We start from the raw sequence: 24,638 nt of genomic DNA, 5'->3' as shown, positions 1-24,638 counted from the left end.
CAGAGTTGGTGTCTAGGATGTGTTGTCGACCTCTCATTGGTCTGACTGGACTTCCATTGCCTAGTGTCGAGTCTGTATTAATCTCGTATACTGTACAACGTATTTATAATTAACAGTGACTGACCACTAATAAAAAAACATTAATTGGTTATCGCCTCGTGACGTAAAAAATGGGTTAGGCGCTAGACAAGAGTGAAATATGTACGGACCACTGAGCTTTCCCAAGTGTCGCCTTCGTTTTGTATTGACGGCGGAGATTTCTCTGTGGGATTTCTGAAATTTAAAAGACTTTATTTTTTGCTGACTTAATTTATATTGGTTGTTGATGAGGTTGGAATTGGATTTTACTTAAATAAAGTGGGACAGGACGTAAGTAGTTTTACTACTACTGTAACAGTACTTATAGAGATTTAATTGCTCGGCGGTAACAGTGAAGTACATATAGATGTTTCTTGGTAGAGTTGAACTTCAATTTAACAATTGTGTATTCTGTTGAGTCGATAGATTTTTACGTTGGATATAACGAATCTTCATTAAAAAAAAGTAATATAAATTTGGGCAAATTAAGGAAAATATCGAAAATACAAATTAAGGTTTATTGTATTAAATAGGCAAATATATACTCAAAAAATGAACATTTGATAATTTGGGTAAAAAAAATTACTTGGAAGAAATAATATTTTATTTCTTGGCTTGTCTAACACTAAATTTAAAAATCCTGCAAAAGAGTAATTCCAAATTGATTATTTCCTAATAGTCATCATATATATATATATATATGATTATACCGCATGGTTTGAGCAGACCAAATGATAGTAACTTATATAACACGATTTATTCATTTAGTACGTACGTTCTACGTATACGTACGTAGGAATAAATGATCAGGAATGAGATACGTACGAGAGAATATGTAGAGATTCTCATTTTGTTTATGTGGAGATAAGAAGCAAGCAACTAAAGCAACTAAAAGTACTACAACATAACATTTAGAGCAAAACTAAAAGAATCTAAAGCTCGTGCCCTTGGCGACAGCATCCGCTGATTCTCCATCATCGACACCTTTCTTCGCGTATGCAGTACACGCTCCTTTGTCAATATTAAAATCAATCATATATAACATAAAAAATAAAATAATATCTTTCATATATATATATATATATATATATATATGTTTTGAATAGTTGCAACTTGGATCAATATATTTTTTGTTTTGTTTTGTATCTCTTTTCCATTAACATGTATATAAATTTTTCTTTTCTTATTGAGAATGGATCTACTAATTAAGCATAAAGATTTTATATTTAGTTTGGTAAATGACCAACAAACCAAGTGTTAAAAAATGTGAGTAAAAGAACATTTTGAGTTTTTGGCCTAAAAAACATTACACATAAATTTTCTTTTATCATAAAGCGCACAATAATCTGTTAACACTTAATAGTACGGTCTTCCCTCTATTCTAAACGACATGGCTTTTCCTCTAAATATCTATCATCATATGAATAAAATAGCATGGCAATTTCAATGTTAAGCTTTAAAACCCTGTGTCATTCAATCCAATTGAGTGTGTTTGCAGAATGAAAAAAGCTGTACATATGTACATACATTTACTGATTTTTTATATATATTTAAATCATGGTTAGTATAGATACACTTTATACATAAGACTACTTTTTGTATTTTCCAAAAATAAAATAGTAGTCAGTGTTTTCCTTATTTATCTCTCGAAGAAATTGGATCAACCAATAATGAGGCAAAGGAATCAAATGGTGTGTATGAACAATGTATGATCACACCATTGAGAAACCTACAAAAATCAGAAACACGATCGACGTAATTAATAAAGGAGCTAGAAATCATCTTAGTCATCAAAGGTACGTGAATACGATAAAAATGGCGAACGCAGAAGCAGCCAAGGTGACCAACAAGCAAATCATATTCCCAGACTATGTGAGGGGATTCCCAAAAGAATCCAATTTTAAATTAACCACAACTACCATCGATCTAAAGCTTCCGGAGGGATCCACGTCAGTTCTGGTGAAGAATCTTTACTTGTCTTGCGATCCTTACATGCGCATTTGCATGGGAAAGCCTGAACCCTTGTCCTCTTCCCTCGTTCCACCGTACGAAACCGGCGTGGTATGAAAAAGGACAATACATAAATTTCCATTGTTTTAAAACAAATGGAAATCACCACTGAAATTGGAATAAAATTATTTTACTATATTGCTTGTGTTTATTGCGTTCGTTTCCTCTAACCAGTAATGTATTTGAAATTTTATATTTAGTTTTATAATATACANACTTGTCTTGCGATCCTTACATGCGCATTTGCATGGGAAAGCCTGAACCCTTGTCCTCTTCCCTCGTTCCACCGTACGAAACCGGCGTGGTATGAAAAAGGACAATACATAAATTTCCATTGTTTTAAAACAAATGGAAATCACCACTGAAATTGGAATAAAATTATTTTACTATATTGCTTGTGTTTATTGCGTTCGTTTCCTCTAACCAGTAATGTATTTGAAAATTTATATTTAGTTTTATAATATACATTTCTTGTGAAAACGTTTTGAAGAATCCGGCAAGAGATTTTAGTATGAAAAGGATGTGTTAGAGCATTTTCAGTAATATTAAACTGGAAATGTTCATGTCTGATCACCAGTATATTGTAACACTTGTAATATGGTGTTCTCGAAAGAAATTTTATATGTCTCTAGCAAAATAGAAAATTTCTTCTGAGAGTTTGATTTCTTTTATTTGTTTCTTCTCTACTTCGTGTTAAAGATAATTTCAATGTGATGTGGTGTGTGTGCAGCCAATCGTTGGGCTTGGAGTGTCTAAAGTGATAGATTCAGGGCATCCAGATTACAAAAAGGGCGACTTACTCTGGGGACTAGTTGGATGGGAGGAGTACAGTGTTATTACTTTAACTCTTTACTCACACTTCAAGATCCACCACACCGATGTTCCACTATCTTACTACACTGGACTTCTTGGTATTTTATCTCACTCTTAGTTAGGTAGTTTAAAAACATGGCTATGTGATGCTTTTTTTATTAGGTTTTCATTATTATTTTTTCTTTTGATTTGATAGCATAATTGCAAAAAGGCATAGCTATCTTTTACTTTATTTGTTTCTTTTATACGAGTGTTAGGCATGGAAACATAGGTCAATATCTTCTGGTCTTGGATTAGTATAAGTTTCTTATGTGTCGTCAAAAGTTTGCTTGGATGGCTAAATTTAGTAACATTTGTTCAAAACTTAGGAGATAACTCGTTGTGGTAGCTTTCTTAAGTATTTGAGTTTCACACTCATTTATTTCCTCTGATTATTTGTAAGCATTAGTGCATGTTTGCGTACGCTTTATTGAAGTGTGTATTTTGTTTTAAATGAATCAAACCTTTAATATTTTATTAAAATTTTCATTTGTTAACTATAAAATCAAACACAAACCCACAAATTATTTTGCATTTACTAACTACAAACAACCTATCATAAATAAAAGGTTATATTACAGAAATCTCCAAAAAATAAGTTTTTTTAAAAAATTAACACATATATGCAAAAATGATAACTAGCATTTGGAAAAATCGAAATTTTAGTGTTTTGAATTGTTTTCATTTGATCCGAATAGGTATGCCTGGTATGACAGCTTATGCTGGATTTTACGAAGTTTGTTCACCTAAAAAGGGAGAGACCGTCTTCGTGTCAGCCGCATCTGGCGCAGTTGGTCAGCTCGTGGGACAATTTGCAAAGTTGATGGGTTGTTATGTAGTTGGTAGTGCCGGCAGTAAAGAAAAGGTACGTAAACTCTACGTACATTACTTATCACACTTTAATGCATATATATCAAGAAAGCAATTTTCTCATTATCCTTCTTTATGGAGCCTTCACTAAGGTTGATCTTCTCAAGACAAAGTTTGGATTTAATGATGCTTTCAATTACAAGGAAGAGAAGGACCTTAACGCTGCCCTAAAGAGGTCAGCAAATACATCTCTAGTTTTATTTATATAGAGATAGAAAATCATACAAATAATATTTAACTAAATATAAAAAGACAACTTATTAGGTGTTTTCCGGAAGGGATCGACATATATTTTGAGAACGTGGGAGGAAAAATGTTAGATGCAGTACTCATAAACATGAAGTTGCACGGCCGTGTCGCAGTATGTGGAATGATCTCACAGTATAATTTAGAGGATCCAGAAGGCGTACACAACCTACCAACCATCCTTTACAAGAGGATACAAATTCAAGGGTTTGGGGTATGTGATTTCTACGACAAGTATCCTAAGTTTTTGGAATTTGTGCTTCCTCACATTAGAGAAGGGAGGATAACATATGTTGAGGACATAGCCGAAGGATTCGAGAGTGGGCCTTCTTGTCTGTTAGGACTCTTCGAAGGAAAAAACGTCGGGAATCAACTCTTTGTGGTTGCTCGTGAGTGAGTGAGACGTTGGATTTTTCCCCTTGGAAAGTAATAGATACGAGTCAGACTCTTTGTTTTTAGGCATTCTTTGATATTATTTAATGTCATAACTAAATTTTCGGTTGGTATTTTATTAATATTATTATTGCAGTATTGTTTAACTAATTGTTTAATATCATATCTAAATTTAACTAATTGTTTACGAGTTCTTTTATGTTAAGAGTACATCACTATCTTTGAATAATAAGTATAGTGATTAGTCCAATACACGCACCCAAAATTCAAAGTGGTTAGCCCAATTAAAGTTATATAGGCCGAGAAGCCCAATAAAGTGAGCTTTTTTTTAATTGATCTGCCTGCTGTTTGATAAGTTATGGAGGGAAGGGAAACATTTTATTTCCCGCGACTCAATTCAGAGATTTCAGAACTCTCTCTCTCTCTCTCTCTCTCTCTCTCTCTCTCTCTCGCTCTCTCGTCTCCCCCATTTCTTCGCTGTGTCTCCGTTCTCAGGCGTCGCGGTTTCTTCTCCGACTCCGGTGCTGCGGTATAGGCGTTTCAATTCACACTTTCAATGGCGAGTCCAAGAGTCGTCTCACAAGATAGAAAGTCTGATGATCTAGAAATCGTCTCCGTCGGAGCTCTCTATAGCGGCTCCTCCTGGGATAAGAAGTACTGGAGTTCATCTAGGGTTGGGTTTCCTTCTCTCTCTCCAAATTCATCGATATATAGCTCCTGTTATCTCTCAATTTCAGTGTTACCTTATTGAATTCCTTAGAAATTGAGAAGAATTTAATTGACTTCATGTTAGGAATCTTCGATGGTGATGATATTTCTATGATGAAATGAATCTCGATCGTTATCGTTTGTAGCTTGATTGTAAATTTTTTCACTCTCAGGAACGATGAAAAAACTATCGTCTCTGATTTTGAACAATTTTGATTTACATTTACGTCCTGTGATACTGCATAGGTTAGAGAGTAGAAACATGATCCTTATCCTGAGGATGTAGATTGGGATTAAACAAGAAAAGCAGACTTGCAATTTGAGTGTTCTCAGTTTCTCAGTTCATGAAGATCTTTTGTTACAACTTATATGCATAATTACTGTTTACTTGGCTTTATATTTCGTCAGGGTAAAGACCGATTCCCTTATCCTGTGGGCTACAGAGCTGTTCGAGATCACAATGGGAACACATATTACATGGAGATTGAAGAAGGTGCCAAAGGACCTTTATTTCTGGTATGTTGCTGCTTCCATAAAAAAAAAACTCTTTATAAGGATGTGCATACTTTTTTTTTAGAATATGCATCAAAGTCTTACTCTATTGATGCAGATTAGATATTTGGATGAATCATGGACGGGGCAGACCCCAGATATTGCATGGGGAAAGTTTCAGAAGACGGGATTCTCCCACTTAAAAATATGGCATGGAAAACGATTTGCATGCAAGATGAACGGCATGGAGGTACGCGCCTCACTTTCTTTTTGTTACCTTCTTTAAACCATCTTGCTTGTTACTTTTATGACCAAGTCTAATATACAATAAAATAGATGTTTTAAATTCAAACATGCGTCATGCCTTTCCAATAATGTTCTTGAGATGATTTGGCTAAGCTTTTGAAGAACAGTTAATTGTTGGCCACATGAACACTATTTGTATGCTTGTGAACTTTATATGCTCGATTATCTAGTCTGCATTTTGTTTAAGTCATGGAACATTATAGTATAAATATTGCCCTTCCAAATTAAAAAGATACAATTAAATGTGGAGATCTATAAGCTGTGATCATGCCTTTTGTTCTTCCTGATAAGAAGGCCTCTACTGCCGTCTGCTACAAAAAAAACACCCGGTCTTTTGTTATTACACGTTTACTTTAGTATCCTTGCATTTTGAACTTTTCAATTCTAAGTTGATACATAGGAAAAGCCGTGATACTTGGCATATACCCGTCAGACAAGTTGAGCATACGACTTTAGCTAAGAATTTTTCAAATGTTTTGCTTTCCAGGCCTTCCTTAGGTGTTGGTCACTATCACTTGGCTTGTAGTTATTCTGATCCTACCAATGTTATCTGGTTAATTATTTTTTTGCGGTCTAAGATGACTACGATTTTGTTTGGTACAGTTTTTTGGCTTCAAAAACCCGTTGGTTCAGAGGTTGCTCCGGGAACTTGTGACCAATTCCCATGGAATGCTAGAATCTACCTCCAGCAGTAGGACCTCTCAAATCCGAGCCAATGATGAAACGCCAGCCATGTGTGCAAATCCAAATTTATTATATTATCTGGACGTGCCAGTGGCTAGAAAGAAAAGAAGCAGGAAACCTGGAATAACATACCAGAATTCAGTAGTTAAAGATGGCCATAAAAAGCAAAGATTCCAAGACTCATTATCGGGTGGCGAGATTTTAAATTCAGCAGCAGGGTCAATCTTCTCATTAAAAGTAGAAGTGGAGACAGTTGGCCTGAAAGTAGTACCACCCGAGCAGTTGCATGCTAGTCATGCTACAAACGAAGATTTATCTCTAACATCAGAAAAGCCTTCACCAGTGAAAGTTGTCATCCCTATTCAAGAAATAGACCCGCTTCCTGACAGCTATAAATCAAAGCCATTATCCAAATTTCCTGAAGAGGTAAAAATCCATAAAGAACTTCTTGTATGCTTTTCTTGAAAGCTTTTTCTTTTGTTATTTTAGAGTAGTAGACTGGTGAAGTTTTTTTCTCCAGGAAAGTTGTTTCAAACAATAAGAGTCTTAAATTTTGCAGCTTCATGGGTTGCAAGAAAAGGAAAAGGAAAACAAACCCAACGATGATATTTTTCTGCATGAGAGCCAAAATATGACTGACTCCTTGTGCACCTGATACTTTGGATTTCCAGCAAGGTATTAGGTTTTCATTCTAACTTGTTTAATACCAAGATGTCAACATCTAGCAGTAAGAAGATTGTAATCATTATGGCTGCATCTTTTCATGGATTCCTTATTGTCTAATTCTTGCAGATAACAACATATGTTCTGCTCCAAAAATAGATGATGATACAAGATGCGAGCAAAAAGAAGAACTGACCCTTGCTAACATGGTAGTTGGTGAAGGGCTTTTAGCCGAACCAGATGCAGAGGATTTAGCTGACTCTACTTTGAATCTGACTTCTAAAAATAGTGATTTTGATTCAGCTGATCAGGAAACTGTCAAATCAATGATGTCATTTCTACTTCCTCAAGCAATTCCACTGCTCAAGAAGTTCTCATGCAAGAAGCCTCGAAAAAACTATATGTCAGACAACTGCAAAACGAGCCAACTTGATGATGCGTCAGGAACTGGTATAGTTAACCCTTAGGAAAGGCTTGAATTATACTCTGTTTTAGATTTTCAGATTGCAGTATTTTTTTTTTCACAAAGCTGTAATTCTTGAAGTATTCTCTTATTCCATAGTCTTCAAAATTTGCAGCTGTGTCACTGTCGATAAGAAAATCTAGTGGAGATGATGAGAATATGCAAGTTGCTGCTCCAGATCCCGATCAGGCTTTTGCAAGTAATGTATCCATTGCCCCTGACAGTTTTGATGAGCCTCACTTGGATGGTCCTAGGAGTGGTCATATCATCTCTTCTTCCAAGGAAGCCTATCCAGCAGACCTTCCTAAAATGCCCGTAGCCGACGAACAGGTTGCAATAGTAAATGATCTATCGGTTTCTGCTTTGGAGACCATTGAGATCATAGGCCCATCTTCACATGATGTTAGTACTATTATGGATGAGAATAATCAAGACGAATATGTGAAGAAGTCCATGTCAATACCACAATGCAACAGTTCATCCAACATGATTTTATCCCATGAATTGAAGGAACTCCGTGCAGGAGATGGAAACTTGTTGCAGGCAGAAGACCACTCTGAATACAAGGAACCAAAGAGTACAGTTTGTTGTTCTACTGAAGGTAGTATGCTAAATCTATCAATAGCACAATTTGCGTCCACCCGTAAGCTTTGCATGACTGTATCTGTTTACTGTGTAATATAAGCATGAGTCTAAATGCCTGCAGGTACTGGTTTCGTGGTTGGCACAACCCCTACTGAAGTTGGTTCTGTCAAAAAAGAAAAACATAAGGTGTATAGCAGGAAAAGAGTCTCGACCAATCAACAGCAAAGAAACAGAAATTCATCCTCTGAAAGTAAAAACAGTTTCAGAAATACTGAAGGTGATGACTCCATAAGGAATATGTCTCCTGTTAAAATTCCACGTTTCTTGGAGCTTCAGCCGACCTTGTCTACCAACTCCGAATCAAATAGAACAATTCCATGGGGAAATGAAAGCGGTCATGTAACAGAAAAATACCAGGGTCCCGAGTTGGTGAAGGTGAATAACAATACATTACTCAGTGTAAAACGCAATGAGGCGTTACGACAAGATATGAGGTCAGCTCATGCTTTTGGAAATGGAAGTATAGCACCATCCTCATTCCCAGCTTCAAAAGTTGAGGATTTTCAAGCCAATACTGGTGAGGCATGCGGCATCCAAGTTTCTGAACCACCTTCTACAAATTCTCAGTATAAGGAAAATACTAGCGAGAAAAGCACGTCTGTACTGGAATCTCCAGCTAGTCCAAATTTAAAGCTGAACAGGGATGTAAAGATCAACAATGAGATGGAGAAAACTGCTGAGCTGCTTGGCTGCTACTTTCATCCCATGCCTGTTTCATCAGTATTTCTCAAGTCTGTTGGAAATGAAATCTATATTTGCGTGTTCAGCTTTGCTACAGAGGATAGAGTTAGTACCCTGTTTATGTACAAGATATCAGCTAAAGCACCAAGCAAAGGATTCCCCTCTGTCATTGGTCACACTTCTGCCAAACTCCCCATTGTGGATGACAAGTCTGGTGGAAATGTAAATTCATTTAATTTTTTCTTCGTTTCTTCTGTTATACCTCCTCTCTAGCTATCTGATAGTTGTTACATTTCCTCAGAGAACACTCGAAAGATCTTATTTTCACTTCACTCCAGACGGGGAGCATCTTGTTTTTACTGGCAACATCAAAACACCTTATTGCAGGTTTGGACTTCCCTTTACTGTTTTATATGGTACAGAAATTCAGACTAAAGATATCAGCTAAGGGATTACTCTCTTTCGTCTTGCAGGAAGAGGGATATTGATTGCTCGTGTTTGACTTGTACAACAGCCTGCTTTGAGGAGAATGCAGTGAGGATTGTCCAGGTGAAAACTGGTCATGTTTCTCTTGTGACAAAACTTCAAGCAGTTGACAGTGTGCAGTGCGTGGTGGTGTGCGATCCTGACTATCTCATTGCAGCTGTTAAAAGTGGAAACCTTATTGTCTGGGACATGAACTCGCATTGGAGGTTCTCTCATAAGAATTCATTGTTCTAATCTTAAAATAGTTGTCAGATCCTTCTTTTTTATGGAGCTGCATGCTGGTTCATCATTATTGAACTTTCTGCTAATGTTCACTTCTCCTAAATTTGTAGAGGTCCGGCCGAAGAATTCGTTATACTTGCAAACCCTTGCGTATCTTCATGCATAGTGGAACTTAAGAAGATCCCAAGATGTCCTCATCTCGTTATCGGGCATAATGGTATTGGAGAATTTACAATATGGTATTTTGCTCCCTCTCTATCTTTGATTTTTTTTTTCCTATCTCTGAGTTAAATTACAGAACATTATTCCTGCTAGGAATGCTGAGGATCAGCCAAACTTGTTTTCCTTTTGCGTTCATTTCCATGATTGCTTGCCTGCTAATTTTTTCTGTTCTCGACCTAGGGATATTTCAAAGCGAAGCCTAGTATCAAGATTTGTATCTCCCAGCAATATGATCTTTGAGTTCATACCAAGCAGCTTGTTTGCATGGCATCCTATACATAGTCATTCTACAATGGAGGATCTGGATCACATTGACATGATTTTAGCTGCAACAAAATTATGGTTCTCAAAAGGGATCAACAACAAAACATTGGTTCCAGCTGAAGTCAAAGACACTGCCATCTGGCTTTTAGTCTCTACCGATCTTGACTCAAAAGCTAAATGTGATGGTGTAGAAAGTCCAGATAGATGTTGGAGATTAGCTCTGCTTGTAAAAGACCAAGTCATATTGGGAAGTCAATTGGATCCAAGGTATTATCATATATCTGTTTCTTTACCTTAATTTTTTTTTTGTTACGCTCATCTAGTTTCTCCGTGTCCCGAGAGAAGTAGTTTTGATTTGAGGATATATGGAGAAGTAAGGTGTATGAAATGTTAACATATCTAAATCCATGGTTCCTTGGCTATGAAAACAGGGCTAATGCAGCGGGCACAATATCAGGTCATGGAGTAGCAGGCACACTTGATGGACTTGTGTATTTGTGGGACTTGTTCACTGGTGCTAAACTTGGCTTTCTCCATGATTTCAAAGGTAAACATTGATTGAAAGTGTCGTAAACATATATATGTTCCCTCACACAAAGCACTCCCCTTATATTAAGTTCGTTTAAGCAGATATGTGAAGCCAATTCTCAAAAGTCATTAATTGTTGTTACATGGAATTTGTTCAGGTCAAAGAGTTTCATGCATATGTACAGATGATTCAAAAAATATATGCATAGCAAGTGAAGATGGTCAGCTTCTGGTTTATTGCAATCCGGAAAAGTGAACTCAAATCAAGGAGGGCGAACACAGTTAACATCTAGAGAGTTTTTTTTTGCCAAATTGGCTTTGATTGGGTACCGACAGTTATAAGTTTCTATGCTCTTAAACTTTTACCACATGACTTTTAAATAGAAGTTGAGGTGTTATTATCTAGTTGAGAATGTAAGAAGGAAGTATATGATAGATAAGGGAATCTTATGTATAGGTTGTTTCCTTTATGAGCATATATATATATCTAACTCTCCCATCTGCTAGATTTATTGTAACTTCGGTGAATTCTATTCTATAGCCATTTTTGCTAAAACATATAATGAAAATAAAGACAGAAGAAAATGAAGTTAAAAAGAAAAAAATTGAAACGACGACGTTGGTGTTGGTGGTAGGGTTGTTGTTGTTATCGTTCTCTCTTCCCTTGTCTTTCTTCAATACTTGCGTGGTAGACAAAATCTAAAAAACCCCCGCAGAAAAATCGAAGACCTTCTCGATTGCTACTTTGTTGCAGAAAAAGATGCCGACTCTCACAAAGCTTTACTCCATGGAAGAAGCCGCAACTCACAACAAGCAAGATGATTGCTGGATCGTCATCGACGGCAAGGTCTACTCTTTTTTTTTTTTTTCAACTGTTTCTTTCTTCTAATTTCTCTTCAATCCCTATTCATAAGGGTACATGTGTGTTGGAGAAGATCTTGAGAGGGTTCTTCACTTTCGGAAACCATATCTATCTCTTGTTGACTCTAGATTCTTATAAATTGCTGTAATATATGTTAGTTAGATTGAGCAAATCAGAATCTTCTTCTTCTTCTTTTGTTGATAATGTGTTGACTTACTCAATTTTGGGAAACATTGATGAACACTTACAGGTCTATGATGTATCCTCGTATATGGATGATCATCCTGGAGGAGATGATGTGCTTCTTGCTGTCACCGGTAAGCTTCTTCTTCTTCTTCTTCTTCTTTTTTTCACCATCTNTTTTTTTTTTTTTTTTTTTTTTTCTCAACTGTTTCTTTCTTCTAATTTCTCTTCAATCCCTATTCATTAGGGTACATGTGTTGTAGAAGATCTTGAGAGGTTTCCTCACTTTCGGAAACCATATCTATCTCTTGTTGACTCTAGATTCTTATAAAATTGCTGTTTATATGTAGTTAGATTAAGCAAATCAGAATCTTCTTCTTCTTCTTCTTATTTTGTTGATAATGTGTTGACTTACTCAATCTTGGTCCCCAACAACAACAACATCACCTTTACTTACAGGTCTATGATGTATCCTCGTATATGGATGAGCATCCTGGAGGAGATGATGTGCTTCTTGCTGTCACCGGTAAGCTTCTTCTTCTTTTTCTTTTTCCACCATCTTTGTTTATGACTGATCTGTTTGTTGTCTCTAATGTTATAAGTAAAATGTGATGTTCTGTTGTTGTTGAAGGGAAAGATGCAACGGATGAATTTGAAGATGCAGGGCACAGCAAAGATGCTAGGGAACTCATGGAGAAGTATTTTATTGGCGAGCTAGACGAGTCTTCTGTACCGGAAATGCCAGAGCTTAAGATCTACAAGAAGGAACAGCCAACAGACTCTGTTCAGAAGCTTGTTGACTTTACAATGCAGTATTGGGTTGTTCCTGTCTCCATTATCGCCATCTCTGTTGCGGTTAGGGTCTTGTTCTCTCGCAAGAGATAAGTAGTCTCTTTCTTGCTTTGAGTTACTGGGGATTTAACTTTACACGAGAACTTCCCATTATAGATTTTTGTATCACAGATATGATGATAGATCATTATTATTATTTTTTTCACTTTCATCAAACTTTTTAGTTGGGATCATGTTTCAATACACATTTAATGATATGATTAATGGATGATGGTTTGGTTTGCTGGTATCAATCTCCTTATATCCTCCTGTTTGTCCTTTACTCTTATCAGCATTGCGCCAGATAGCCTCGCAAAGTCTACATTGTGAACCTCTGATATTATGTAGGATCTGTCGATTTGATTTTAGAAAGGGCACAACCATCTACCAAAATATCTTCCTTGCTTGTCGATTCAGTATATGTGACTGAGACACTGGTGGATCTATGATATAGCCATGAGAATATCTTAGCTATGATCCGTTTCACTGAAATCTCTAAGTTACAGTTGAGAAAGCCACATCATTGGAGAATTTCTTTGCTTTGCATTGTACATGGATCTCCTCTCAAGTTCATGCAAGTATAGTAGCTGATGTATCGCTTATTGCTTCTGAATTGAAATCGTCCACGTTCTATAAGACCAACCAGTAACAAAAAGGGAATCTCATAGGTTAAATCTTGTTGTTTCTGACTTCTGTTGATGATAATGCCCTGGTGGTATTATGGTCTGCGTCCACTTTGTCTTCATATTTGACAAATACAATCAAATATGCTGTTGTGAGAAAGTTCTACGAAAATTTTCACTAATCTAAAAACCAGATCGAGATTCGAGAAAATGAACAATGTGGTAGAAAAAGATGAGACCTTTCTTAGCCAGCAGTACCAAGTTTCTCATCTCTTTTCTTTTACAAAGTTCAGAAAGAAGATGAGAGACATACTTTCCGACGGGACAAAGACAAGTTGCTAATTGCTTCGACCATCACCGAAGAGGTAATTCAGAGATGAGCCGCCTCCAGGGGCCGCATGTACCTTGGTCGATGGCCGGTCCTGCATTCAGCCAAAATTGTTTTAGTTAAACTGCGCGGTTGACCAATGCATAGATGTTTAGATAATTAAGTGTTAACTCATTCAAAAACTTGAGTGAAGTTGTGGTTTCATATCATGCAAACAAAACCCAAGAGATGCTTTTTTTTCTGCAAAAATATTTGCTACTTGTGGGTGAGAAGGTTTTACTTTTGGTAAATGACATAGCGAGGTGATTACACAACAATGTCAATCACCTTGTCTATAGAAAATCAAAATTTTTACAGCGATAAAAAGAAACAATACCGTAAGGAAGTTGCCTGTGTTCTGTCCATCTGTTCGAGCGTAGTTGTTTGTAGAGGAGTTACTGATACCAGCAGGTATTTGCTTGGTGACATTAGCCGGCTGAGCAGCAGCGGGTTTAGGTGAAGGATCAGCATTCACAGGCAGAGTGTCAGACTGAGGAGCTGGAGCATTGCTAACGGCTGGCTTTGGAGCCTCTCCACTACCAAAAAGATATCCCAAAGAACTTTGCCCACCACCAGCACTAACTCCACGACCCATTTGATCTCCTTTTCCTGGGAAGTACACTTATTAAGGCCTTGGATTCAGAACATTGATGTATATACAAGATTCAGGTCTGATAATAACAATCATTGCACATCAAACCACTTAGGCAACAAAACAAAAGATCTTCATCTAACATTCTCACTCATAGTTCCAATATTGTATCAAAGAACAAACGCAAGCATGCTGCTCTGATTCAAGAAGCCAAACAAACCACTAAATTTTGCAAACCAAACCTAAAAGAGTCACACTGTTAAACGCTATAACATAAGACTGATTCTTTCAGAGGCGGCAACAGACTACGAATAAGCAACGCCCACAACAACAACAACTGAATACACATCACAGAGATCCCAACATAAAGCCACAACACATCAATTTCTCGATGAGAAACAACACTAAAGAGATACCGAGATTCGAAAACACCACGACAAACAATTTTGCAATTCCAGAGAACAACAACAAGAGCACGCACGAAATAAATATCGGTGCAGAAGAGAAAAAATGCTAAGGTTTATAGCATTCACCTGAAAGCTTAACACCGGCGGCAGATCTGGTGATCAGAAATGGAGAGCTGGCCTAGTGACGATATTGATATGAAGCAAAATCCAATTTTAAGAGACGAGAGGGAGGAGGATGTGATATTTTGAAGGGTGTGAATCGTAATTTTCGCACCTATCCGAATTAAAAGGCCAAAACGGAGTTTTCAAAACAGAAACGTTACTAGTCGGCGGTAGTCGCTATTTATCATCATAACGTTCCATTGATTTTTTTGGCAAATTACTGCTGGTTAATCCAATATTTGAACAGTTAAAAAATGTGAATAAATGACAAAATAATAAGAAATTAAGAACAAAGTCCCAAATTTGGGTTTTGCTTCGTGCTCACTTGTTCAGAGCAATTTCAAAAAAATAAAAACAATCTCTCTATAAAGGTAGGTAGGTAAGGGAATCCTATAACCGGTTTTGGTTTTTTACTTGTATCCGGTTTTTGAAAAAAAATTACGATGATTTCTTGAACGGTATTTGAGATATCTCGACGAGGATTCGGTTCAATGATTGAGGCCGAGAGAAGAACGGTGCGTGATCAGAGCCTTTGAGCTGAAAAACTTGTTCCGGTGGGTTCAATTTGATCATTGCTTCCTGTAGAGTAACCGGTACAGCGTAATCCTCCATGGTTTTGATGTAGAACCGTCGGATTGAACCGTAGTTTTTATCCGACACGTGAAGCTTTTCGCTGACCGGTGCGAATGGGATCGGTCTAATGGCTACCGAGGCCAATGCCAGGTCCTATATAAATTGGTTACAATAAAAAAAGTTCGGTTCAGTAATTAAATCGATCTGTACCGGTTTAAGATTGATTGGTTCGGTTTTCATTTTACCTTTGGTGGGCTCTGGTTTAAGAGAAAGTCTCTAAGCAAAGATCTGTCGAAATCAACGGCAGTTGGAGGGTTCTTTTTGCCGTTGGCGTACAGAAAGATCTGTGCTTGTTGCATCAGATCATTTGACCCCAGCTGAATAAAAATCAAATTAATACAGTGAATAAGGAATTTATAAACATGAGATATATATGAAAGAAAGTACCTGTTGATTAAAGAGATCAAGAGTGCTCTGGCCATTAGCCAACATAGCAGCAGAGATAAAGACAGCTTTGGAGATCTTTGTAGGAAACATCTCCATCGCATATGACATACAAGCTCCTCCAAAATCATGCCCCACCAGTATCACCTGTTATTAGTAACATTAATGTCTTAAAACCATGATCCAACTGTTGTGATCATTTGCACTAAAAATAACTGGTTTATAAGATTAATAGTGTGAACCTTCTCGGTGGGTTTGAGGGATTCAAAGAAGTGGAGGAGAGGCTTGGAGTAGTGAGCGAGGCTGGTGATGTTGTTGGTGTCAATAGAGCTCACACCTGAACCGGTCAAGTCAATAGCATCGACTTGGAAACCATGTTTCTCTAAGAGAGTTATGGTTTTGTACCAACACCAAGCCCCAAATCCACCACCATGAACCAGCACGAACCGCTTCGTCTCCGAGCCTTCCACCTTATTTAGTTCCTGTTACACATACACATACGTCACATGTCACAACATAGATAAGCTGTGTACATAAATGCTAACGGAGTTTCTCATAATTTTATATGCGTGCACAAACAATTAACCAACTAATTTGTTTAAGTTGTTTAATAAGGAAAACAAGTATCATATTCTATCGTATAAATACAAAGAAACCATCTTTAACGTATGGTTAGGCTAATTCATTAGTTTTCTATTGAGCCAAGTGCTTGCCTTGTCAACGAGCTGGTTAGGCTTGATCATGGGATCGGTACTGGACCTTTGTCTAGAGCTAGAGCTTCTTACGAATCCCGAGGTTGACTTCTTGGGAGTCTGGACGGCGGAAACAGGTCCTGAGCTGGTGCCGGAGGGCTGAGACGAGGGATAGACAACGGAGGTGGATCGTCTGAAACTAGGAGGAACAACAGAGTTGCTGTTACGAGGGGTTTGGTTGAAGAGGAGATTAGTCGCTGCTAAGGTTTGCTCCTGAATTACATGAGAGTCTTTGTCATGGCCGTGGTGGTCTTGATGATGTCTCTCTCTTATCTTCTTTGTCTTTGCTTTGATCCCGCCTTTCTTGGAAGACGAAGTGGATGATGATCCAGAACAGGAGAGCGAAGGAAGTAGTGTCCGCCTTCTAAATGAAGGCATTAACGACAGACGACGCACGTATTTGTATTTCCCGGAGTTACTGCCTCCTCCGCCGGAGGATTTCTTAGGACGTTGTTCCTGCTCGTGAGATATGCATGTGAATGAGTTCCCCATTTGTTAGAATTTGCTGTGTTAGATTCTCCACAAAACAAAAAAGGGATGTTTATAGATACTACATGTTCCCATGTTCGTGCTCGCCTCTGTTGGTTGTTGATAACAGTTGAGACCTTCACGTCGGGACACAAAAGATGTCTGCATTGGACTTTGAGGTTGCAAGTACTCCAAAGCATTGATTATTTGACTAAATCTGACTGGTATTGAGGAATATATATGAGAATAACTGTGTTCAGAGTTGGAATGTTTGTACTTTTGACACATAATAAGACAATACTTTATTATAAAATGATTAAACAAAATTTGGTTGCCAAGATGGAGAGACAGATGTGTATAGTGGAGGAACATGGAGGGCACATTGTTTTGACTTTCAAGATGAGTCGAGTGCAGGCGAAAGCCAAAAAGGCATAAATCTATTACAAGATACAAATAATAAACACACCTTACTTCCCTGAAATGTAAGGTGTCTCCAGCTCTATAAATGAACATAGATTAAGGTTCTTGTTTCCTAATAATTGATGCTAAGCTCAGCCACAGTCATCTTCTTTCAACCGAAAGCATTTCCTTTAAATGTTCAGCATCAGTCACCAGTGGTATCAGTGTTCATTCTCCATCAGAATAGAAACAGTTATATCTGCATCAGAGAGAGAAAGGATGATTACAAAAAGAACCAGGGACTTTGCTTTCTTGTTCATCAGAAGCTTTGGTCTGCAACTTGTAATCTCTAGGAAGGGAGGAATAAAGATGTAAATCTTTTCTCTATGCCATGTTAAAATTTCAAAAACTGATGAGAGATATTGTTGTGTTTTACCTAGAAATAAGCAAAGGGGACAAGTTACATTCACTCTGCCGTTTTGAAATGATGAGGAGCCAACTCAGCCAACCATAAGGGATCAATTCTTGTGAGGTTCTTGATGTACTTCTTGCTGGTTTGCATGAGCTCGTCGAATATAACACATTCAGGTTTCGCACGGAATAAAACAGAAGTTGGGTGGATGTGGACAATCTCACCACTTTCCAAAGCCCTGTCAAGTAATTAGATGACAATGGAAGTTTTGTTAAGATGAAAAGAGCAGAGCATAATAGGAGTATTTACACAAGTTAAAAAATCTAAACGAACCACCATAGGTAACCTACCTGTATGTACCGTCCAATTGTCTCTGTGCTGCTTTAAGGAAAAACGATGCAGCAAGACATCTACGAAACTCAAGCATGTCATTACCGCATGAAGACACATTAAAACCCATCTGTTCAACATGTTCACGAATTTGCCTGCAACAATCCTTTTGTGTGATTATCATAATTTATCATAAGGCATAACAATCAACTGTAGTTATCTACAAAGAAGGCATAACCAACCTATATATGTCACGAGCATGCTTCAAGGAACGGCTATTCACAAAGTTCTCCTTACACCATTTTTTCATAATTTTATCAATATTGTTTCCACTGCCGGCTACTTTTTTCTTTTCCAAGAACTCATCTGACTCCCGATAAACACTAAGATAAGTTAGGTGATCCCCTTCAACGCTAGCGAAGTGGTTTCTTGCTGTTCTTGCCTGCGAAACAAAGAATAGAAGTGGCTGCTTTAATCAACTATTAATATAAAGGAAAATAAAACTATCTCCTGGTCTTATGGTATGCTCACCTCTTCTCTCTTCTCACGCGGATCATAAAATATGGACTCCACAGTGAGCACGGCAACAGTGATCAGCATTTCCTCTAGACAGTTGAATTGATTGGCCAAAATTAGAGCTTTGGAGTAAATAGGTTCCAGTGGGAGCCGTGACATTTGGTAGCCAGCGGGATCTTCTAGTTTACCATCATCCGTCAAGGCACCAAGCGAGTGCAACTCTGCCAATGCTTTTACAATCGCACCACTGTTTAACATCAGATGAAAATCTAGATCAACAAAGTGTTTATGAAAAACCATTAGAGAATAAATGCTTCAGCTATGAGAGTCAAACTTCCCTGAAAGACTTTAGTTATAGCAACCACCAAACCAAACCACCGATATTCTCAGTATAAGAGGATATCCACAACAGAAGGAAATACCTTGAAGGTTTATCTATAAAATCAAATCCAATTATATCCTCAATTCCCAGTGCCTTCAGCTGCAAAATGATATTTGAGAGATTGCATCTCTTGATCTCTGGTTTAGTTGAATCTTCCAGTTTCTCAAATTCCCTCTCCGGATAAAGACGAAAGCACTTCCCAGGAACCTCACGTCCTGCGCGTCCACTAAAGTAAAAGCCAAAAATAAACCACAGAGTATATATACTTGCAGGTAAAACTCCTAACTTTTGCCAACCATTACTATCTTGAACTCAAAGAAAAAATGAATGTAGAATAAGGTACCTTCTTTGAAGTGTCTGTGCTTTTGATGCTGGAACAACATCAAGTGACTCCATGCCTTTCCTTGGATCATAGGTTCGTGCCTTAACAAACCCAGGGTCTATAACGTATCTTATTCCAGGAATTGTAATTGATGTCTCTGCTATATTTGTGGCCAAAATCACCTAAAATGTACAAATAAAAATAACTCAGACTGGTTTTATTATCATCTCAACACAATTAACAACCAAATCTCCAAAATAAGCAAATGATAGCTAAACTTCTCTAACCTTACGAAAACCAGGCGGAGCTACAGCAAAAGCTTTCATTTGCTGCTCTGATGGAAGAGCAGAAAAGATAGGAATTGGCAGTAGCTTTCGTTTGTCTTCAGGTAAATGCTGAAGTCTTTCTTGGACAAGTCTCTCAACAGATTCGATTTCATCTTGCCCAGTGAGGAAAACAAGTATGTCACCTGGCTTCTCCTCCATGTGAATCTAAGATAATTAAATACAAAAAAAATCAGACGCAGAATTAGTATTACTAAAAGTACAAATGCCCATTCTCCAAATGCTGGTAGAGGCAGGAGAGAGATAGTTAGGTCAAAAAATCAATAACCTGAAATATGGTGACCAAGGCAGCATCTATATAATCTGATTCAGGATGAACAGTGTAAAGAATGTCAACCGGAAATTGTCGCCCTTGCACATGAACAGCTTTGGCACCACCGTAATACTCAGAGAAAACACGTGCATCCAAACTAGCAGACATAATGATCAGCTTCAACGGAGATAATTTTCTACCTTGACAACCTCTTAATACACCATTCTGCTGAGGACCATTCTCATCCCTTGTTTTTGACTGCACTTGTAATGCCATATTACCAATCTCACTTTTATCACCAACAGGCTTTGACCGAGCCCGCTGTATTTTTTTCAGCAAGGCCAGCAGAACATCAGTATGAACACTCCTGTCATGAGCTTCATCAACAATTATAACTGAATATCTAGAAAGATGAGGATCCAACAGCGCTTCCCTGCAGAGATTTTGACAAAAGGTTTTAAATGTTTGTTAGAACAGAGAGAGATCAGCAATAATAAAACTAGGCTACAACAATAAAGTTCTGGTTTTGTTTACCTCAGCAACAATCCATCTGTCATGTATTTCAACCTAGTAACATTAGAAGTAGTATCATCAAACCTAATGGAATAGCCAACCTTTTGGCCTAACTGAACCTCACATTCCTCAGCTACCCTTTTAGCAACAGTCACAGCAGCGATACGCCTTGGTTGTGTTATCCCAATCATCTTTCCCTCTCGACAGAATCCAGCATTGTATAAGAACTGAGGCAATTCTTCATGAAGAGAAAAAAAAAACAAGATCAATTAACTACTTGGTGTTCATTCACTTTATATTCCAAGCAAAAACACACTAGAGATTGAACTTACGAGTAGTTTTCCCACTACCGGTTTCACCAACAATAATCAAAATATCATTCTTTCGAACCTCCTCAATCAAACGCTTCTCCACTGAACACACCAACAGAGTTAAATTCTCCGCAGCCATGAACAAAAAGTACAAAAATTTGGCAAAAAAAAGACAGAGCCAAGTTTGTAATAACACGCACCTGAAGCAATAGGAAGAGACTTTCTATGTTCTGTTATCTTTTGCCTCATGCTGTGATAAGTCAAAAAAAAAAATTCAATCGCAAAATCATTATGCAAAAAAAATCCAATTTTTTTTTTCTGGGAAATCATATTAGAACACTATGGTTGATAGTATAGAGTAAGAGACTAACCTGCAGTTCGGTTTAGTGTTTTGTACAGAGCTCCGAGGTTCTCCTTGCGCCATTGATGGCATCCCCCAAAATAATATTCACCGAGGTTTCTTCACAGTAATACGAAGAGATTTCAGAATCGGACAAGAAATTCAACAACAGGAGTGATTATAATCGAGCTCGATTGATTAGAACAGCAACTTGAAAGAGACGATGTTTATGGCCTGTGCGTCTTCTTTGGTTCTTCTATGTCAGGGAAAACAAAAATTAGGTTATTTGGTTGGTTCGATTCATATACCGGACGGTTGAACCGGTTTAAGATGGTTTGATTTTTTGTAGTGTGTGAGATTATTACAATGTTTGGGATCGAATCTAGCTAGTGCATGGTTTCTAAAAATATTTTGTTTTCTTTTGTCCAAAAAATAAAAATATATTATTACAATGTTTGGTTTATTTATGATTTGTTATTTAGGGTTTAGGTTTGGGATTTTGTGTATATATTATGTTTTGAATTTGCTATATTTTGAATATATGATGTGGTTTATGATTTTAAATTTGCCTTAAAAATTATACTTGACAATTTGTGGGATTTTTTTTTCTGGTAAACATAATTTGTGGAAAATTTGCTACGAAATGTGCTGAATTCATTTTTAATTGTAACTTTGTCTCAAGTATTATTTATTTTGGGTTAGGCTTAATTAATCAATCAATCCCAATACTTAAATGGTTACACAATCACAAAGCACCATGGTCAATGGTCATGGTTCACAAGCCAAAAGCCATATTGCGTACAACGTATAAGATTCATCTATCATTAAATGTTTTGTTGAAATATGATTTCATTAAAAAAATTATTGAGTAATGATATATACAAGTATACAACAGAGAGATCCTAATGCAATTGGGAGAATAGTGATTACATAAGGCTATAATCTGACTTAAAGACCTTCTTAGAGAAATAAGAGAGTGGATTATTTGTTTTTATACTCTTCTCTACAAATTTTCTTCTAGCAGTAACACTTCCTCTCTCCTCTTAATTCTACTTTTTTTCCTCCCAATTCTACTTTTAATGAAAAGAGTTAACATTATTACTACATTACACGAACCGGAGGAATACTCTGCTCATTCTTGAAGAAATTCTCAGGATCATACTTAGCTTTAACTTGCATCAATCTCTTCAAATTCCCCAAGAAATACTTGTATCCGTAGATCTTAGCCTCATCCACGTCTGTCTCCCCACTTGGATTGCTTCCAATATCGATGTCTCTGTAATTAAAGAAGGCCTCTCTCGGGTTACTTGACACGTACGGTTCCGCAACCTCGTAAAGCTCCTTCATCGTACTCAGGCTAGCCTCCGTGTCGTTTGCGTCCTCCCATGTCGTATAGTATTGAACCTTGAACAAGTTTCCTTTCCGGTGAGGAAACGCTGTGGCGTTCGCCGGAATCCTGTCCATCATCCCACCGTAAGGGTTGAAGTGCAGCCACACAATATCGTTGAATTTCAACATTGTCTTCCAAATCTTCTCTATTCCTTCTTTTGGGATTGGCTTTTTCACGTAATCAGATTTACTCTTAAAGAATACTGGATCCGTTGGCCTATCTAGAAGGACTGTCTTCGGTGTACCGGCTGGATGCATGGCCCAAAACAATATCGTGTTAAGCCAACTCATTTCTTGACAATCTTCACGTGTCAGCCCTAATTCAGGAAAGCTCTGGTTCATTATCTCCATCAGCTCATCGGTCCGCCCCAAGAACTGAGCATAGAATACAACCGCGATGGTTCTCTCGCCGTGTTTTGTTCCATTTACGACCTGAGGCATTGCTCTCAAGAAAAGACTATCAGGGAATTTGTTAGCGACAAGCTGCCATTTGTAGAGAACATCAGTGCCTCCTTGTTCCAATGTTTTGTTAACCTTAAACACTGTCAAGATCTTTGGAACCTTGACGAGCTTGATTTTCCAAGAGAGGATAACTCCAAAACTTGCACCACCACCACCGCGAATGGCCCAAAATAGATCTTCTCCCATAGTAGATCGATTCAAGAGCTTACCGTTGGCATCAATTAATTGAGCATCAATGACATGATCCACTGTGAGTCCGAATTTTCTTATCATATTTCCGTACCCTCCACCGCTTATGTGTCCTCCAGCTCCTACCGTAGCGCAAATGCCACCCGGGAACGCTAGCGTTTGGCTTGCCTCATTGATCTTTACGTAGAGCTCTCCCAAGGTCGCACCAGCTTCAACCCATGCTTTCTTGCTTGACAAGTCAACAGTAATAGACCTCAGATTGTTCATATCGAGAATGACAAATGGCACAGACGATGTGTAAGAAAGGCCCTCGTTGTCATGACCACCGCTCCGGATTCGGATCTGGACACCATTGGACTTTGCGCAGACCACCGTGGCCTGAACATGAGATACATGTTTCGCCACTACGATGGCTAGTAGTTTTTTGTTGACAGGGCTTGGGAATCTCTTGTTTTTAGTGTATGACACGTAAGAAGACAAGAAGGTGGTGGTGTTATCGGCGGTGAAGATGGCATCGGTGATTGGATTCTCCGGACCAGTCCGAGAGCGAAGGCATTCAATGAAGTTTTCAGAATTTGGTTTCGTTACTGCTGCTTCTAGAGCCGAAACCAAAAGAACGAGACACATAACAGAGAGTGCTTCTTTCATTTTTGTTGTTATTTTTGTTTTTCTCTTACGTCTGATCTCTACCAAGGATTTTAATTTATAGAAATGCCAATACAGAGACAAAATCATATTCCTAAAATTGACTGTCTCTTCCATATAGGCGTACTTTGAAAAACAAATTTTGACTTTTCTTCAACTTGTAGGTGTTTGATTTGAACAATTAACTGATGGAAATTACAACAACATTACAGGAACGCTTTCATGATCGAGACCACCAGAATTGAACTTGTTTACTGTCACTATAGGTAATCTAAGATTTTGTAAATGGAAATTACTTACAAAAACCTAATTTGTATAGGTGAGACTTCATATTTTTTTCCTTTTCTTTTAGTTTTTTTTTTCTAAACTATCCTTTTCTTTTAATTGTCAACAGCTTTTGAAACTTAATTTCTATAGTAATAAAAAATAAAATAAAAAACGTATCTATAATTTCAAAATAAATTGTGATTAGTTTTTGGCTTTTTGCTGATTATATATATTATGCCAAATCCACTGAAATTTCCTCTCTAGCTCTATTCTCATTCAATTTCTGTTGAATGCAAATTTTAATAGAATACGTTTTTGTCAAGACTAAGTGACTAAAATACCAATGACTTTATTTTTTTTTATTTTTGTTGGGGTCAAGAAGTACGGGAGAACTCTTGATAGAATAGACTTTTTAAGTTTATTTTAAAACTGCAACTGACTTTTCTTATAGCAGAGCCAGAAAAGTCGATTATTTTTCTAAAACGTT

At 37.4% G+C, this 24,638-nt stretch overlaps 7 protein-coding genes and 1 pseudogene across 9 annotated transcripts; 4 read left to right on the top strand and 4 right to left on the bottom strand.

Annotated features, from left to right (window-relative positions):
• On the top strand, positions 1,894 to 3,019 carry LOC109128672 (NADP-dependent alkenal double bond reductase P2-like). The gene is made up of 2 exons (XM_019235503.1): positions 1,894 to 2,139; positions 2,819 to 3,019. Exons 1-2 carry the CDS (start codon positions 1,894 to 1,896, stop codon positions 3,017 to 3,019), a joined length of 447 nt encoding a protein of 148 aa, XP_019091048.1.
• Positions 3,641 to 4,453, top strand: LOC104741225 (NADP-dependent alkenal double bond reductase P1-like). Its single transcript, XM_019235707.1, has 3 exons — positions 3,641 to 3,805; positions 3,903 to 3,985; positions 4,075 to 4,453. The coding sequence occupies exons 1-3, from the start codon at positions 3,641 to 3,643 to the stop codon at positions 4,451 to 4,453; spliced, it is 627 nt and encodes a 208-aa protein (XP_019091252.1).
• On the top strand, positions 4,904 to 11,346 carry LOC104741223 (annotated as a pseudogene).
• On the top strand, positions 11,472 to 12,939 carry LOC104741224 (cytochrome b5). Of its 2 annotated transcripts, none has more exons than XM_010462018.1 (3): positions 11,472 to 11,660; positions 12,318 to 12,384; positions 12,490 to 12,939. In XM_010462018.1, the coding sequence occupies exons 1-3, from the start codon at positions 11,574 to 11,576 to the stop codon at positions 12,741 to 12,743; spliced, it is 408 nt and encodes a 135-aa protein (XP_010460320.1). In that variant the 5' UTR covers positions 11,472 to 11,573; the 3' UTR covers positions 12,744 to 12,939. The 2 variants fall into 2 exon arrangements, with proteins under 2 accessions (XP_010460320.1, XP_010460321.1); XM_010462019.1 differs by lacking the exon at positions 12,318 to 12,384 and adding an exon at positions 11,926 to 11,992.
• On the bottom strand, positions 13,416 to 14,903 carry LOC104741221 (protein SPIRAL1-like 1). Of its 2 annotated transcripts, none has more exons than XM_010462015.1 (3): positions 14,805 to 14,903; positions 14,017 to 14,288; positions 13,416 to 13,734 (listed from the first exon to the last, which is right to left on the bottom strand). In XM_010462015.1, exons 2-3 carry the CDS (start codon positions 14,272 to 14,274, stop codon positions 13,651 to 13,653), a joined length of 342 nt encoding a protein of 113 aa, XP_010460317.1. In that variant the 5' UTR covers positions 14,275 to 14,288; positions 14,805 to 14,903; the 3' UTR covers positions 13,416 to 13,650. The 2 variants fall into 2 exon arrangements, with proteins under 2 accessions (XP_010460317.1, XP_010460318.1); XM_010462016.2 differs by having other exon boundaries at positions 14,017 to 14,300; positions 14,805 to 14,890.
• Positions 14,804 to 17,232, bottom strand: LOC104741222 (putative methylesterase 13, chloroplastic). Its single transcript, XM_010462017.2, has 5 exons — positions 16,571 to 17,232; positions 16,100 to 16,339; positions 15,861 to 16,004; positions 15,659 to 15,790; positions 14,804 to 15,566 (listed from the first exon to the last, which is right to left on the bottom strand). The coding sequence occupies exons 1-5, from the start codon at positions 17,099 to 17,101 to the stop codon at positions 15,279 to 15,281; spliced, it is 1,335 nt and encodes a 444-aa protein (XP_010460319.1). The 5' UTR covers positions 17,102 to 17,232; the 3' UTR covers positions 14,804 to 15,278.
• Positions 17,430 to 21,462, bottom strand: LOC104741220 (pre-mRNA-splicing factor ATP-dependent RNA helicase DEAH10). Its single transcript, XM_010462014.1, has 13 exons — positions 21,231 to 21,462; positions 21,060 to 21,109; positions 20,881 to 20,961; positions 20,570 to 20,786; positions 20,051 to 20,468; positions 19,726 to 19,929; positions 19,460 to 19,620; positions 19,157 to 19,342; positions 18,750 to 18,981; positions 18,461 to 18,660; positions 18,239 to 18,373; positions 17,913 to 18,126; positions 17,430 to 17,735 (listed from the first exon to the last, which is right to left on the bottom strand). The coding sequence occupies exons 1-12, from the start codon at positions 21,290 to 21,292 to the stop codon at positions 17,943 to 17,945; spliced, it is 2,130 nt and encodes a 709-aa protein (XP_010460316.1). The 5' UTR covers positions 21,293 to 21,462; the 3' UTR covers positions 17,430 to 17,735; positions 17,913 to 17,942.
• LOC104741215 (berberine bridge enzyme-like 3) lies at positions 22,031 to 23,935 on the bottom strand. Its single transcript, XM_010462010.1, has one exon. The coding sequence runs from the start codon at positions 23,885 to 23,887 to the stop codon at positions 22,301 to 22,303; it is 1,587 nt and encodes a 528-aa protein (XP_010460312.1). The 5' UTR covers positions 23,888 to 23,935; the 3' UTR covers positions 22,031 to 22,300.

The sequence above is a fragment of the Camelina sativa genome, chromosome 14 (genome assembly GCF_000633955.1).
Source record: "Camelina sativa cultivar DH55 chromosome 14, Cs, whole genome shotgun sequence".
Lineage (NCBI taxonomy): Eukaryota > Viridiplantae > Streptophyta > Magnoliopsida > Brassicales > Brassicaceae > Camelina > Camelina sativa.
The sequence above is the reverse complement of the archived record's forward strand: the minus strand, read 5'-3'. Positions and strand labels throughout refer to the sequence as shown.

Bases quoted from the DNA above. Each gene is read 5' to 3' on its own strand.
- LOC104741220 (XM_010462014.1), bottom strand. From the start codon at position 21,292: ATGCCATCAATGGCGCAAGGAGAACCTCGGAGCTCTGTACAAAACACT. The intron at 20,962-21,059 runs GTGCGTGTTATT...TGGTGTGTTCAG, and splicing joins GTCTCTTCCTATTGCTTCAG to TGGAGAAGCGTTTGATTGAG. The intron at 19,930-20,050 runs GTTATTGATTTT...TAATTATCTTAG, and splicing joins CCTTGGTCACCATATTTCAG to ATTCACATGGAGGAGAAGCC.
- LOC104741225 (XM_019235707.1), top strand. From the start codon at position 3,641: ATGCCTGGTATGACAGCTTATGCTGGATTTTACGAAGTTTGTTCACCT. The intron at 3,806-3,902 runs GTACGTAAACTC...GCCTTCACTAAG, and splicing joins GTGCCGGCAGTAAAGAAAAG to GTTGATCTTCTCAAGACAAA. The intron at 3,986-4,074 runs GTCAGCAAATAC...ACAACTTATTAG, and splicing joins CTTAACGCTGCCCTAAAGAG to GTGTTTTCCGGAAGGGATCG.
- LOC109128672 (XM_019235503.1), top strand. From the start codon at position 1,894: ATGGCGAACGCAGAAGCAGCCAAGGTGACCAACAAGCAAATCATATTC. The intron at 2,140-2,818 runs GTATGAAAAAGG...GTGTGTGTGCAG, and splicing joins CACCGTACGAAACCGGCGTG to CCAATCGTTGGGCTTGGAGT.
- LOC104741215 (XM_010462010.1), bottom strand. From the start codon at position 23,887: ATGAAAGAAGCACTCTCTGTTATGTGTCTCGTTCTTTTGGTTTCGGCT.
- LOC104741222 (XM_010462017.2), bottom strand. From the start codon at position 17,101: ATGGGGAACTCATTCACATGCATATCTCACGAGCAGGAACAACGTCCT. The intron at 16,340-16,570 runs GCAAGCACTTGG...TATGTGTAACAG, and splicing joins CTAACCAGCTCGTTGACAAG to GAACTAAATAAGGTGGAAGG. The intron at 15,791-15,860 runs GTACTTTCTTTC...ATTTTTATTCAG, and splicing joins TTGATCTCTTTAATCAACAG to CTGGGGTCAAATGATCTGAT.
- LOC104741221 (XM_010462015.1), bottom strand. From the start codon at position 14,274: ATGGGTCGTGGAGTTAGTGCTGGTGGTGGGCAAAGTTCTTTGGGATAT. The intron at 13,735-14,016 runs GTATTGTTTCTT...GGCTGAATGCAG, and splicing joins ACACAGGCAACTTCCTTACG to GACCGGCCATCGACCAAGGT.
- LOC104741224 (XM_010462018.1), top strand. From the start codon at position 11,574: ATGCCGACTCTCACAAAGCTTTACTCCATGGAAGAAGCCGCAACTCAC. The intron at 11,661-12,317 runs GTCTACTCTTTT...CTTTACTTACAG, and splicing joins GGATCGTCATCGACGGCAAG to GTCTATGATGTATCCTCGTA. The intron at 12,385-12,489 runs GTAAGCTTCTTC...TTGTTGTTGAAG, and splicing joins TGTGCTTCTTGCTGTCACCG to GGAAAGATGCAACGGATGAA.